The sequence below is a fragment of the Strongylocentrotus purpuratus genome, unplaced genomic scaffold, assembly GCF_000002235.5.
Source record: "Strongylocentrotus purpuratus isolate Spur 01 unplaced genomic scaffold, Spur_5.0 spur5_scaffold_7, whole genome shotgun sequence".
Taxonomy (NCBI): domain Eukaryota; kingdom Metazoa; phylum Echinodermata; class Echinoidea; order Camarodonta; family Strongylocentrotidae; genus Strongylocentrotus; species Strongylocentrotus purpuratus.
In genome coordinates, this window is record NW_022145613.1 from 11113563 (window position 1) to 11130133 (window position 16571).

General features: G+C 35.9%; 2 protein-coding genes across 5 annotated transcripts in view; one reads left to right on the forward strand and one right to left on the reverse strand.

Annotated features, from left to right (window-relative positions):
- Positions 1-600, reverse strand: part of LOC575444 (E3 ubiquitin-protein ligase RNF19A) — a 47913-nt gene extending 47313 nt beyond the window's left edge. The window contains exon 1 of one of the 3 annotated variants that reach the window (XM_775846.5): positions 540-600. The gene's annotated coding sequence lies outside the window, so the exon portion shown is untranslated. Of the gene's footprint in view, positions 1-471 lie in introns of all 3 variants that reach the window. The other 2 variants (XM_011679706.2, XM_011679707.2) reach the window with 2 other exon arrangements.
- Positions 601-1827: 1227 nt separating this feature from the next.
- Positions 1828-16304, forward strand: LOC763794. 2 transcript variants are annotated; one of them, XM_011679703.2, is made up of 7 exons: positions 1828-1917; positions 3603-3800; positions 5893-6106; positions 7683-7801; positions 8389-8543; positions 9739-9981; positions 11589-16304. In XM_011679703.2, the coding sequence occupies exons 2-7, from the start codon at positions 3638-3640 to the stop codon at positions 11685-11687; spliced, it is 993 nt and encodes a 330-aa protein (XP_011678005.2). In that variant the 5' UTR covers positions 1828-1917; positions 3603-3637; the 3' UTR covers positions 11688-16304. The 2 variants fall into 2 exon arrangements, with proteins under 2 accessions (XP_011678005.2, XP_001199885.3); XM_001199885.4 differs by having other exon boundaries at positions 5896-6106.
- The last annotated feature ends 267 nt before the right edge of the window (positions 16305-16571 follow it).

The window sequence follows — 16571 nt, forward strand, 5'->3', positions numbered from 1 at the left end:
CTTAACGAAAGCCATTTATGGAACTTTGGCAAACTCACAGTGCCGACGATCTCCGACCTGAGGGGAAGAAGGATTACAAGAGACTGAAGTGAAGAGAGATTCGCGAATGGGAGCACGTTATTTACCGTTTTTTTGCGCTCAATGTCAAAGTGTAAAGTTCTACGTGCTACAGCAGTACAGTGGTGAAGTACAGATAACCCTGAGTAGACTAGATCTAGTCTATACTGACGCAACCGAAACAGAAACATAAACTTAGCTTCACTCAGCTGATCAGTCTCAGTGGCTGGTGCATATTTCAGACATAATTCACTGTGCAGTCATACCACAGTGAGCAAGATCTCTTTGCCTTTGCTTTGGCACTTCAATTTTCAAATCCAATCATAATCATGTTCAACTTTTGTCAGGCTTGTACATTTTTCTGTTTCATCTTCATGATCAATTTTTTTTAAATTAAGGTAAAGCCACACTTACTAACCAGCGTAGTGAATCCGCAAAATTATCAAAAGGGTTCCAAACATTTCTTTTTAAGATCAACTTACACAACTTCACGTCGTCGATCGTCCGCCATCAGCTGCAAAGCAGAAAATCGGTGAAGTAAGGCTAGTCTACTATTCAAGTCTTTTTACGTTATTTTTCATTTTGCGTGTGTCCCTGAGATGGACTCATAATTAAAGTCCTCATAATAGTGTTTTCTTGGAAGCTCCGTGCGTTTTCAGGAGGTGAGAGGGGCTCCCACTTTCTTTGGTTGAAGGGTGGAGGTACATACAGAGGCGGCGCTCCCGGGGACAGGGGGGGGGCATAGTCCCCCACTTTTTCAGGGACCCCTAAAAGCCCCTGCCCCTTTTCCTACAGTTCCCTGTTTTCCTTTCTCATAAGTGCCCTTTTTAAGCTTGATACGAGAAGTGCCCGTTTTTATTCTTGGTATGTGTCCCTTTCATGTACCTCTGATAATTGCCCTATTCAAATCTGAGAGGTGCCTCTTTTACTTTGACAAGTACCCCTTTCGTATGTCTACTAAAGTGCCCCTTCCCCTTTCAATAACTACCCCTTTTACTCAGATAAGCGCACCTTTCATTTTCACATGATTGTGTCCCTTTACCTTTCTAATAAGTAATAAGTGCCCCTATTTCTTATGAAATTAAAAAAAGGCTCTTTAATTCCCCTTCTCATAAATGCTCCTTTTCACAAATGAAAGGTGTCCCTTTTCATCTCTGGTAAACTTTTCAGGTACGAGAAGTTACTCCTTTTCAAGTTCACATAAGTGCCCCCTTCATCTCCGATAATTTCCCCTATTCACATCTAATAACTGCCCCATTTATTCTAACATGTGCCACTTTTTCTTTTTAATATGAGCTAGGTAATATGAGCCAAGACTTCCCCCCTCAGTCTCATAAAAGCCCCCTTTCATCTATAAAAATGCTCCTATTAAAGTCTGTTCGGTGCCCCTTTTCTTTCAACAAATGCGAATTTTCCTTTATTATAGGTGCCCCTTTTTCATTCTCAAAAGTGCCCCTTTTAATGGTCAGTGCCCCCTTTTAAGGTGCACTAAGTGCCCCGGCCTTTTCACTTCTAAAAATTGTCCCTTTTTAACAGTGATACGTGCCCCTTTCATGTATTTTACACGATACCAGTACCCCTGATCAAAGAGGAAAGCATTAATTCAAACGTATAGTTTAAGCATGATAAAATAGCAACCACAAATAAGAAGCAAACGTTATTTGTCTCATTTAGAAAATAAAGGCTTCATCCCGGGGCTTCATCTTCAGAAGTTCATACCATCACTTCCTTCAGTACTCCATTAAGTGAAACTCCTGGAATAGAGACTAGTTAAATTATATGCCAAATGCATTTGTACCAGTCCCACGTATTGAATACCGTCGAGGGATAGATAAGAAAAGTGAACAATTAAAGATATAGGTAGATATAAACAGTACGTTTTCTATTTTACTTTGATTATGTGCAGTATTATAATCAGGATGATAATAGGAATCAGTTGAGTAGTCTGACACTTGACAGTGAGTGCCTGAGGCTAAATTAGCTGAGCGCTGATGAGCTGAGTCGGTGAATTGAGTGGTGATCGTGTGACTGTGTCTGTGGCACTGCATGGGCTAGGCGCTAGCTGGCAAAGCTGGCACTGCTGGCACTGCTGGCAGTACAGTGTGAGTGAGTAGATCCTACAGTAGACCTATGTGATAGTGAGTGAGTTCTAATTTTAATTCCACTACTTCTACCTACTCTACTTCTTATTAAACTGCATGCTTCTACTAATTCTACTCTACTTCTACTACTTGATTACTTCTGCTTTTGCTTAAGTTAATTAGTTTCTTTTTGTACCACTCTGAGACCGAGTCTCCGTCTATCTAGGCTTAAGCCGTTAAGGGCTCTCTCGAAATGTCTAGATCTATAACAGGTTTCATGTTTCATACAAATAATTAATACTGTAGTGTAGGGTGTCTTTTTCACCATTTTTGTTGGATATTTAAATAAAAATGTAATCAGAATAATACATTTCAAATTTCATGACTCACCCATGTTTCTATCAAAAGATTCAAACCCTCAAAAACTCTACAATATTCATAGCATTTTGGTCAAAGTGGACAAAAAAGTGGTTCACACCGAGTTTGCTCAAAAGTTGTACAGCACGATATGCAAAACGTGGAGTAGACCTAAGGGTATTTTCAAACTGAAACTGCTGATCCTTTGGGACTAGAGAAAAAATAAGCGCATGTATATATTCCTTAGAGCTGGCCCAACTTATCCCTCGGGCGCTCACTTCATGAAATTGGTAAATCTCCGAGTTACCATGGAAACAATGTTTAAATCACTGTTTTGAGCAAGATATTTTTAGAATATTGGGCCGGGGTGGGCCCATTTGGGGAATATGGAGAAAAACCTGCTCTTTCATATGACACCTCACTTATTGAGTATCAGAGCTTCCAAGTATCACACATTAGGTGTGACATCTCGCATTTCGAGGGTCTGAAAATGCTCTTACGCACGACGCGCGCGCTAGATTTCGAAAAAACGCTATACCTTATACGTGTGTTATACCCTCCCAAGCGCGCTTGCGCACCGAATCATGCAAATGTCACGCATTGCCGATCTTTGAACTTGGCGTCTCTTGAGTATCACCTTCAGGATCACGAGCATTATTAGTTAGAATCTCATTTTGGTTATAAAATCATTGACCAATTTTGCATGAGCGCGCATTGCACACGGACTATATGTGTGCAATCTCTACTGGAAGGATTTTAGCACACAAAACTGAGTGCGCGATCAGACACCCTATTAATAGTTTTTCTTTCAAGAGAAGCAATTGGTCTCACTTTGAAATATTTCACCAGTCATACAGACTCAAGGAATATCCTCAACTCCTGCTATTGCTAGTAAATGCTGCCCTTACAAACCCATGCAAGGCTATGCAGTATTATTTAATTACCACAAACTAATACATCTCGAAATAACTTGAAACAGTAAAAAAAAAAACTCTAATAACTTTGACATTTGCTGATTGATTCTTTTATCATTTCAATTTTCAATGCAAAATTCAAATGTTTACATGTATAATCTATTTCAATCTTATTTCAATCCTATTTCTAAAGGCCTCTCGAGTTGAGCTGAGGAGACAAAATGTAGCATGGGCGTCAGGCGCCTGATCTGCTGCAGGAGACGGAGACGGTCAAGCTACCTTTGCGTGCTCGTCTTCTTCGCTATCATCTACTTCATCTTCCAGGGGACCTCTTTGAGGGCACTCAACAAGAACAATGCGGAGAAAGCGGCCGAGGAGAAATCTAAGATGGGTAAGAAACTACTTGGGAGGTGACCCAACGAATTGGGCCTGTGTAGGAAAGTGACCTGGGGGGGGGTGTTTCACAAAGACCCCAAATTGAACTTAACTCTAAGTTGGACTTAACAATTATTGAAAGCTGTTAGCATTTTTGAAAATATTTTGTAAAAGATGTTTACGAGGCATAAAATATTGATTCAAATCAATCATATTTTCTATTATCCAGGAGATTTCATGTTCTTGATGTGGAATTTATGAAAAAACTGAAATACTTGAATTTTTGCTTTTGAATAAATTTTATTTTAAGGCTACAAATGGCTCTCCATAATATCTAAGTCCGACTCAGAGTTAAGTTCGACTTAGGATCTTTGTGAAACACTACCCTGGATCAATTATCACTGGTGCATTTTTCTTAGCACCATCCCTTGTAGCTGTATCGATGATGACAGTCACATAATTGATATCATCTAATTTTCATATGATAAAAATACTATAATTTCTAATATTTTCTTTAGTGAATTCCAAGCAGCTCATTTCATATGGGAAGAAGATTTTAAACTGAAATGTTATATGATATATGTAGGACATACTGGCTTATAATTACCATCAGGCTCATTCAGACATTGTGTGTAAGGCAAGATGAAATGAAAAAACCCAGCTGCAGTGCACACAACAATGGTTTCTATGCATACTCTCTTACCTGTGTGGTATATTCTCATCCTTCATTACTCAGTTAATGACTCACAGATTACATCAATAACAATCTTTATGGAAAAGCTTGCCAGACCGACCAAGCCAGCTTTTATTCGAATTGTATCTTTTTGAACAATCATGAACAATCTTTGTTATTATATCATTTTGAACATCAAAATAATTTCAATTATTTCAGCTCATTCTTGATTTTGAAAATATCAAGTGTAAATATTGTTAACATTGCATAATTTCAATCTCAATCGTCAACGTTCACACCTAAATATATACTGACATTGTATAGAATAAAAAATTAATTTTGATCCCTAACCTGCATGGGGCTTTGCCTTTTTTCCCCACGCCCGGACCGATTCCCTAGGTTGAAAAAACCAGAGATAAACTAAATAAGGCAAATGCTCTGGAAAAACCTAATGGCAAATCGTCCCAATAAAAATAATCTATTTGAATCTCTAAACCTCCTACAAAAACAAACACCAAACTATTGTTCTGTATTAAAATTTCCACTTGAAATTTGTGTCGTGTATCTAGTGTCTGACAAAACTAGAATGGCTACCCCGCCCATTTCCCTCTCTTATTATGCCTTTCTGAACATTCCTTTCCTTCTCAATACAATAACTTACAGCTGCCTAAGTTATTCAAACCATCCCGCTTCGCGGGATCGTGGCGTCTCGCCACTCCCATTACGTAATCATTAAACGGATCCGCATATACAACATTTTCCTGCTATACGTTGTACCACAGGAAAATACAAGTATATTCTCATCCTTCATTACTCAGTTAATGACTCACAGATTACATCAATAACAATCTTTATGGAAAAGCCTGCCAGACCGACCTAGAAATTTGTGTCGTGTATCTAGTGTCTGACAAAACTAGAATGGCTACCCCGCCCATTTCCCTCTCTTATTATGCCTTTCTGAACATTCCTTTCCTTCTCAATACAATAACTCACAGCTGCCTAAGTTATTCAAACCATCCCGCTTCGCGGGATCGTGGCGTCTCGCCACTCCTATTACGTAATCATTAAACGGATCCGCATATACAACATTTTCCTGCTATACGTTATACCGCAGAAAAATACAATTATAAGATAGAAAATGTCAAGTGCAGATCCCCTAAGCAGGCTTTTAAAACCTTGCATATTTATTAAAGATCTGCTAAGAAAATGAGCATATTAAACCTTTGTACTTCAAAGGTTTTATAAATGGGAGGTATGTGGTCATTTGGTGTCCCATCAAATACAATTACCAAATATTGCTGACTTATAAAAATAAAATTAATAAAATTAATATAAAATGTATCATTTTGCTTCATATTTGGTAGTTGCATGATCCAAGATTGGGGTGACATTTCTTCCATTGCTTGTTACCATATGTTAAATCCATTCATTTCAGTGGGAGATAGCATTGAAGTCAAGCACGAGAAGTCACCCACAATCCTCGGGGTGAGGTCAGATGACCTGCTACACTACGTACCAGACGAGGATGGACTGTTCCATTGCATCGATGAGTCAAGTAAGGTGCCCATGATGGCGGTCAATGACGAGTACTGTGATTGCCCGTCAGATGGATCGGACGAACCAGGAACAGATGCTTGCCCAAATGCAAGGTAGTGATCGATAGCTCATTAATTAAAGGGATTGGGTAAGGTTGTCTCAGATTCTGAAACGAAATCCTGGATTTAGCTCATGCTGCAATGATAATTATACACCTTTAGGTCAGTCAGGAACCCCATGACCTTTACAAGCCAATCGCCTGTCTGATTATCAAGATATTTATGATTGGAAATCAAAATCAAATCAAATGGTTTTCATAACACTACAGTCTATTGGGGAAAACAAGTACGGTAAAACCAGTCAATCAAAGATTTTTTTTTTTTTGAGGCACTTCATGATCATTTTGAAGCGCAATTTTTTAGGGCTTCAATATTACACCATATCACAGACACTGATAACATGTAGGGCCCTGCATCTCAGATTTAACATTGTTAAACGATGCCTTGAAGGATATTAATCAATCCATTGATGTTCTAGTGTGAATAGTTTTTTCCTCTTTTGGGGGGTAGGGGGATGGGAGGGTCATTAATTATGATGTTCGGTTGTTTAAAAATCATATCCAACAAAAGTGAAATGTCAAGCAGTTAAAAAATCATAATAACTAGGCCTACCCCTTCCAGCACACTTACCAAGAATCCCAGTTTTTCATATCATACATAACATTGAAGATTATATAGATAGCAGAATGGAAATTTGCCTTTTAAGGAGAATAACTGATATATTCTGCTGCAAATATTTGAATCTTCATGCACAGTGCAATATGAACCTTTAACATAATTATGAAGATATCTGTTTTGCACCATATTTAGAACAAAGGTGAAAAGCTTCACTTCCTAATTTGATGTAAAATTTCCTGTCACCTAATGCAATCATGTCATAGATAATAGTATTCATCATTGCCTCAGAAGTCATAATAATTGTACACCTGCCTATCAAATCACATTAATGTCAAATTATGAAATGAGATCGCCATTGATATGCTGTATTATGAGCAGCTGTTCAGCTGTAAGGCATTTGATGTCAGTAGAAGAGAGAGTTTGCTTTATTCCGCTTCTGGAAAAATGAGGATTACAGAGAGGAAAGGGCAGTCACTGCACTTGAAGTTGACATAATCTCTTCATTTTGGGGGTGGGGGGGGGGGGGGAGTGGGAGGCACTTTAACCCATTTCATGCCCCGTGACTGTCTTTTAACAATCTGTTGAGACCGAGAATGGCCATGAACAGGTATTTTCATTGTGAATATAATTCATTGAACTTGATGGCACATAAAGGGTTTATTCTTCCTTTGTTGTGGGGCCTTACACATGAAAATGTATACAGGTGTACCTGTCATACATGTTTAGTCAGCCTTCTCATAAAATACAATGATATGTTTAGCTTACTAATCATTAACAGTGGTAAATACATTCATCTCTTTCTATTGACTCATACTAAGAAATTATGTCAATAGAAAGTAGTCTAATATTAATCAAGTACGGTGTGATATTAATCCAAAAGACAGTTTTTGGCAAGCAGAACCCTTTTTAAGAAAAAGTGTGTTTTGCTCTTCTCTTTATGATCACTCTCTATTAGTGTATTTATTATAACTACAAATGAAAAAAAGAAAAATGTTTATTGTTTTTTCCTCAGGTTTTATTGTGAGCACAGCAACAAATTCTTGCCGTCTGGCAAGGTGAATGATGGGATATGTGACTGCTGTGACGGAAGTGATGAGTGGAAGATTGGCTTGGGGTCAGTGAAGGTCAAAGGTCAGTGTACCAAAACGTCTCACCAATCACAAAAAAATTGCTGATAATGGTGATGCTGTCATATTATCATGCACTTTTTGCCACTGATCAGCACATAAAAAAGGAGAAGGATAAGGAAAGGTGCTGTTTTTGTAGTAGGACTTGTCATAGGTTTTGGGGGAATTCCACCAGAGATATCATGATAACAAAAACTATTCATGTAGTTATATGTTGTAAGTTCCACATTATATTATTATATTACATTATATTATTACATTATATTATACATGTATATTGCCATTTGAGAATTTCAAGAAACATTTTATTTATTGAATTTTCAATGACTTTTGAGAAAGGGTTGTTCAAATTTGAAGAAGTTGTGGATTAATATTCCTCCTAATAAAACTTAATTTTTTTTGACTGATCAACTGACACTGTCTTTTACTTATGGATGCACTGAGCTGTACCAAAATGTCTCTCTTTCAGCAGCAAATGAAGTGATTGCATGAATTACAGTTTAACCAAAAATCTCTTCATTTAACATTGTTGATCTCTGTTGATATTTGTAATTACCGGTAATCTACTCAACGTGTATTTTGGTTTCCTAGGCTTTCCTCTAAGCGACGCCATTCAACATGCACCGTGTGTGGACACGTGTAGCAAACGAGCAGACAGGGAGAAAGAGGATCAGAGAATACGCCAGATTGGATTAAGATTAAAACAACAGTACATAGCGAGGGCACAGGGTCATATAAAAAATACGGTCAGTATAACTATGCCTTTTGTTTTCTTAATACTTTTTCCACTGTCCTATATCTATGTTAATATTTATGAACACATGTGTGTTGCAGTGGGCAAAATAAATAAGGTACTTATGCTCGCAAACTTTCCTCTACAAAAAAAAAAAAATTGTTTGTGTATAAGGATGCCTACAAAATGCAATTGCTAGTATAGGCTTTTGTGAGTTTAATGTATTTATCTCTATGTCTACTGTTCTGTGCTTCTGCTTGCTAAATGTATGCACACTTAACACAGATTTCCTGCCAGTTTTACTGCTACTTTTACATGTACTACTTCTATATCTACTTCTACGTCTACTGCTAGTTCCAAATCTACTGCTACTTCTAGGTCTACTGCTACCTCTAGAACTCTCTCGTTTACCACTACTTCTACATCTACTGCTCCTTTTACATCTACTATTACCGCTATATCTACTGCTACTTCTACATTTTATTCTTACTTTTACTTCTACTCCTTCTATATTTACTCCTACTTCTAAATCTACTTTTCCTTCTACATCTTTTGCTGCCTTTACAGCCTGCTCATTTACTACTACTCATACATCTATTTCTACTTCTACTTCTTCTTCTACTGCTACTGCTACTTCTACTTCTTCATCTTCTTTTACTGCTACTTCTAATGCTGCTTCTATATTTACTGCTATTCCTACATCTACTGCTACATCTGTCTAAACCTCTTCTGTACATCTATATACTGTTTTTATTTCACCGACCTGTTAACTATGTTGTGGGCAAAAGCTCTGAATAAAGACATATTATCAAATTTTACAATTGCTCTAAGAGTGAAACCATGTTAGACTTCATTTTGTCCTTTGTTCAGAGTTTTAAAACCCAGATGAAATTTTCACCTTTAAAATGGCCTTCCTATCCCAATTTTTACTATGGATAATGTGGATATCTCCAATCTTTAGGTGATTTGAAGAAAAGAATTATTTTTTTTAAATCAGAAAAAAAAATGGCAGCTAACTTCAGTTTGCCATTACATGCCTGAGAAAGGTGTCTGAAACATGAATGTCAAAATTGGCACAGGTAAGTAAGTTTGGAGGAGTCATAGAACTATTTCTCAACTACCCCAAACTATACCTGGGTGGAAATTAGAAAATATGAAATATTTGCAGAATGGTTCATTATATTAATATTTATATTTTTTGTATGCAGGATGGCTTATTCGGCAAGCAAGGTGAATTCTACCAGCTCAGTACGGAGTGCTTCGATCATGCGGACTATGCCTCATCGTACCACATCTGTCCCTTTCACAAGGTGGAGCAGACTCAAAAGAGTCACATGTTCAAGCTCGGTAGCAGAGGACAGTGGGATACCGGTCGGACGGACGGCAAGCAGGTCTTGGTCATGATGGGCGGGGACAAGAGGGGGTGTCCGAATGAAGGTCGGAGGACCGAGGTGAGAAATTGCTTCATGTCTGTAATAATGATTATACTAATGATAGGAAACAATAGTAATGATGATGATGATGATTTGATGTTAATAATAGTGGTGGTGATGTTGATGATGATGATGAGGAGGATGTTGATGATGATGATGATGATGAGGAGGAGGAGGAGGAGGAGGAGGAGGATGTTGATGATGATGATGTTGCTGATGATGATGTTGATGATGATGATGATGATGATGTTTAAGATGATGATGATGATGACGATAATGATGATGATGTTGCTGATGATGATGATGATGATGATGATGATGATGTTGTTGATGATGATGATGATGATGATGATGATGTTGATGATGTTGATGATGATGATGTTGATGATGATGTTGATGATGATGATGATGATGATGATGATGTTGATGATGATGTTGATGATGATGATGATGATGACCCATGGAAGCCTCAGTGTTGTTTTTTCCCGAGGGCCCAATTATTGTTACCACAGCAATCGCCAGGTACCCACTTACGCTTGGATGGAGAGCGGCAGATGTGGATTAATGTCTTGTGTTAGTAACTGGGTTGCATTAGAACCATCAACTTGTGGATTGAGAGTCAGGTGAATGAACCACTTTATCACAGCACCTCCTCATGGTTTTACAGAGTGTCTTTGTGTCTGTGAGTTTTGATCAAACAGACAATTACCAACCAGGGCCCCGTCTTACAAAGAGTTACGATTGATTCAAATCAATCACAAGTTCTCCAATCAATCGCAAGTTTGCAGTCTCCCATCTTTTCTGCACATAGTTGCGATTGATATCAACTCTTTGTAAGACAGGGCCCAGGCCAGGTCTAACCAAAGAATTAGGTTGAGTTCACATAAACATTTATCTGTTAGATAGATATGATACCGTGAACAGTCAATATCACCATCCACATTGAATTCCATGTCTTTTTGAAGTTCCTGGTACCTCTCTAGATAATGCAATGGTTTCCTTTTTCCCATGGACTCAAGATGAGTTAATACAAACATGTATTAATTACATATGATACCCTAAAGTGACAAATTAATATCACCATCAAATGTTAATTTCATGTCTTTTTGAAGTTCCTGGTACCTTTCTGGATAATGAGATGGTTTCCTTTTCAATATTATTCTCACACCATGCACTTTCTAGCAGAAGATATAATCGGTTTATGGTGTTAATGAAACTATCCATTTTATTAAGGTGTGCTGTTGTAATTGTTCTGCTTTAAACTGTTGCCAATATTTGCTTGTAAAAATATATAGATAATTTCTGCATAAATAATGAAAATTATAAAATGACAAAAGATAGAATTGGGAGATCATCATTCCATTTTGTTTTCTCAAATAATGGGAGGGCTCAGTGGTAGAGCAGTGGCCTTGTAACCGGGAGGTCCAGGGTTCGAAACAAAGTCAATGCGCTCGTGCCCTTAATTTGGTAAGGCACTAATACTCATTACCAACTCCCTCAGGGGGACTAAAAGCCATCGGTCCCCTGGTTGCTCAATTACAAGCATATACATGCTTTCTTTAATAGCAGTCAGGTAAAACAAACAAATAAACATTATCTGTTTTATCTTTTTCTTGTCATTGCAGATTGAATTCACATGTGGCCTCAGCAACTCCATTGCCAAACTTTACGAGGAGGAAAAGTGTGTTTACACTGTGCACTTCTTGACCCCTGCTGCTTGCTGATGAATATTCATAGAAATGATGAATATTAATAGAAAAGTGTGATTGATAATGATAATTATAAAATATTAATAATATTTTTGCTTGATACGTCGGGAATGTCTGAGTTTCTAAGCGCTTTACATTATTACCCCGGTCATCGGATTCTGGCTTGCCCGCACACAATGTTTACACTTTGTCCACTCCCTGGGGAGCATTCTGACAAGAGCTACTAGGCTCAAACTGCTAAGCATACCACATTGGCTTTCGCAGAGAGGGGAGGGGGGCTTGGGAGACTTTGCATTCATTTTCTTGAGCTTCCCCTCCCCCTCCCCAAGCTCCCCTAGAACTGCTGTGGCTAATACTACTACTTCTACTACCACTACCACCACTACTAATAATAGGGACTTTTAGATTTGCACTTAGACATAGTGGACTGCTACGTGTGACATCCTTTTAAGGCACTCTGACGTCCTTTTAAGGCACTTCCAGTGCCTTAAAAAGAATGACACAAGTAGCAGTCCACTGTCTACGTCGACGTGCAAATCTAAAAGTCCCTAATACTACTGCTACTAAGACTATGATGTCATGTTTAGCCAGGTCCCAGGGGCCCAATATTACCATCACATGATTTTAATTATGTACTATGTGAATACCATGTGCCTTAATGTTTGAGGGAGGAAGGTGTCGATAGATGCATTAACCCTGTTTTTTTACTGCCAACTAAAAAATTCCTTTGTTAGTTGAGTAACTTGTGATATATTTGCTAAAGTTTGAAAGGACCTTATATTGTAATTATAAACAATTTTAATGTAATTTGTATATATTGATAAAGGTCCTTCAGAGATATCTCATTCAACGAATGAATTTAAGGAAAACATGTTGCATTTCATCATTCTGAATCTAAATGTTGGTTCCTAATCCATAAGTATTATGTACAAATGAATTGAATACAATGATATACATTTAAACATGTGAAATTAAGTTGCATAAAGAAATTCTATGTACTTGAGGAGGCAATTTTAGAAGCATTCCTTCCTTCTACTTTCCCGAATTGAGCAATGCTCTAGATTAACTCATATTATAACATCATGAAAAGAAAAGTGCCTTAATCTTGTGAATTGTTATTTTGTAATCCTAAAACCATTGATGATCAAAGCATTCAGTCGGTTTCATTCAACTGATTTTCTTTTACAAAAAAAGACTAAGAACAATATATCATTATTAAGTCTATTTCAATGGAAAGCAATGTCTTTGCTTTCATCATGTACATGTAGGCTAAACTGAACAACAACTAATGATAACAAAATTATTTCACAGATCATATATTGCTTTGTACTTGGTTTAATTACAAAGGATTTAACTTCAGATTTCTTATTGACAGGGTTAACATTGATTATAAACACGTTTAGATTTTCATGTTTAACTATTTAAAACTAGTTATGCCAATTCCAATGCCAGTAAAACAAATGAGGATTAATTAAAATGGAATTAACTTCAGATTTCTTATGGACAGGGTTAACATTGATTATAAACACGTTTAGATTTTCATGTTTTACTATTTATATCTATTTATGCCAATCCTAATGCCATATGAAACGAGTCAAAATTTGGAATCATTAATAATCACTATAAAGAGACTTTTGTCCATCTTTTGTTCTCAACATCAGACGCAAAGTACCAATCTTCAAAATTCTTGCTGAAATGAGGTAAATTTCTTTACAGGGAGTAGCCTCTCTGATGCTAAAAAATGTCTTCAGAAAAATAAATGTGCCTTTTTGTTTGTGATGTGAAAGAATTCCAGCTTAAAATTATAGCAGTGCCCATAAAATAAGGTACAAAGTACAAGTGAATTGCCAGATTTTATTGCAATAGAAAGAGTGTCCCGTTTATATGTAAAAAATCTTTACAAGTAATTGAAGAAAACTGTGGGCTAAAACACGTCCTTATTATTTACAAAATTCTTCATGAAATGTATCTCAGTTTTGGTGAGGTGACGTTACGGTAATTGCATTCAAATTTTTCCAGTATTAGTGAATAAACCTTGCCAATGCTGCCAAGTACAATGTACAGTTTTCATCAAATGAAGAATGTTGTAATAGTTTTGTACCAAGATTCTTACTTTGTGAGCAAAAATTCCGTAACGGTATTTTATTTCATATTATTATTTGGGAAGCATTTTATTGGATATAAGGTTTTTTTTCTTCAATAATTCTGTTTGTATAATTGAGACTAGAAGAACAGGTTGTACAATTTCTTTGCACAATAAATGATTTATTTTATAATTCACTGAAAGCTAATGATCATACAGTTAACAACTAAATTATTCATACCCCTTGTGAATTTGATTTTTCGAGGGATGTTTTTTTCTAACTCAAGAATAAAAGGTGTACTGGTTGACTGGTTGAAAAGGTGTTAGCTTTAATATGTCATATTATCAAGAAACATAAATCGGGACATATCAATTTTTCACATACTTAAAATGAAAACCGAATCTTTGTAAGGGTAGGAATAATTTATTTGTTAACTGTATATAAGTCAATATGTATATGTAGTACAGGTACTGCTCTAGTCTTTTGATTACACTTGAAGAACAGTAACCATTTTTATATGATTAATGAAAAATTATCTTACATAAAATGCTTATTTGTTTCTTGAAACAAGGTTTATGTATATATAACATTTATGAGGTGCTGTATAAAAGAAGAGAAAAAAATAAAGTTAGGATCAAATTCTTATTTATGTAATTAAAACTTTCTGTGCATTTTTTTAAAATGGTAAAATGTTGTACACTTGGCTTGGACGAGTACTACTAATTTTGCAAATTGACATTTGCACAGGTGCAGACTATATTTTGTCATATGGAGGGCATACAGGCTTGTACCGAATTCACAAATGAGGTTTAAATTTAGCCCATGGTTTAAACCTTCATTTACATAACCCATGGTTTAAAATTAGCGCAAATTAAGCGTACCTTGCCTTGCAGGCCTTTAAATATTGGACCTCTTACCGTGTTGCGCTGATTTTGCACTAATTTTAGACCGTGGGTTATGCAAAAGAAGATTTAATCCATGGGTTAAATTTAAACCTCCTTTGTGAATTTGGGCTATTATGTATGGGTATAATTGGCTATAGTGCCTATGTCCATGCAGCGCCCTTGTATGTGCATATATGTGTATATATATGCATCACTGTGCGACTAATCAAACACAACGTGAAATGAACACATTTTTGTCTCAGTTTAATTTAGTGACACAGATTCATGCGAAAAAATTAAAGTAATCAACAAAAATTGGTTGAGAAAACATGAAGTCATGGAAAGTGCACATTTTATTTTATTTTCTTAACATTCCTTAATCGTTAACTCATTATAATATAAAGCCAGGTAAAGTTTTTGGTGTTGTTTATATTAAGTTAAAAACTAAAATATACATAAACCTTGTAACTTGATGTTGTTTTTTTTTCTCTTCACAACTCAAGAATGAAAGGTGAACTGGTTGAATGAGGACCTTGATAAATTTAAATGTAATTTTTAATACAGTATGTATGGTGGTGTGACCATAGTTCGCCATCTCAAAAAGTCAGTAAGATTCCCAAAAGCTGATACCACCAATGGAAAGAGGATCCTAAAATTACCCCGAAATGAAATTTTCTCTGGAATTGGGTGTGAAATTATGACATTATTGACATATCACAAACCGAGCACGCTTCCGCCAATCCTTCGTACCAAACTCTATCCACATGTTCAACCAATTTGTTAAGAGATAATAATAATAATAATAATAATGATAATATTAATAATAACAATAGCAATAATGATCATAATTATTTGAATTTATAAACTGTTCTTAAAAAGCTATTCCTAAGATATTTCTAATCATCTAATCAAGTTTAACAATTTTGGATGGAGTAAACAATTTTGTATTATTTATGTGAAATGACGAGATCTTTTCTGTTCTGAAATTGTTTGCTTAGTTGTTTTGCATGTTTCATATTATTGTACTCTGTTTCTCGTATTATTGTAATGCTGGTGGGAAGCATATTTCCACATTGTGGACAAATAAATCAAATCAAATCAATCAAATCAAAATCAAAAGATTGGCAAATTTTGCAAGGTGATAGGTCCTCTTTAAATGTGTGGTGCTTTTTGAAAGCCACTAGATCAGTGTTGAAATATTTATCACCTGGAAGTCAGCATTGATCTTCGTTCTATTTGGAATACATTAATGTTTCAATAGTCTGTACATGTAAATCTAAGAAGTATTCAACATAAATGCCAATTTTTCAGGCTTTCATCTTCATGCTTTATATTGTGCAGTGTACTAATTGAGTAACTTCAATTTGTAACCATTTCTCCTGGTAAACATCTATGTGACAAATATTATTTTTTGTAACAGTGTGATCATATTGAAACAAATCCATGATTCCGTGTTCTTGTTATTTTGGATTGTGAAATGCAGCTTAATGTTTCACTTTTCAAATCCTAGAAAACCTCTATGGATACTAAAATTGTAAAAATCAATACCAACGTTATATATTGTAAATGATCCACCTGAATATTTTTTTGGCTTTGATTGTATATTTTGGATTGTGAGAAATATGTATCAAAATATCTGAAATAAATTTATAAATTTGAAAAAAGAATAAAATTGTTTACTACTTTATTTAAAATTTAGGATATCTTGATAATTGTGCTATTTATTTTCATACTATATTTGGTATTTTCTATTGTCCTCCTTGTACATTTACATCTTTAGTTTTTTCCTGTAGATCTTACGAGAAAATGTCAGAGCATAAGTTGCTGTATGTAATCAAGCACCCTTTCTGTACAAGTACATGAACAACGATTTTTCTCATACTATAATAGGAAGCTTAGAATTGCAAGTGCCAATTTTAAGGAATGAAAGA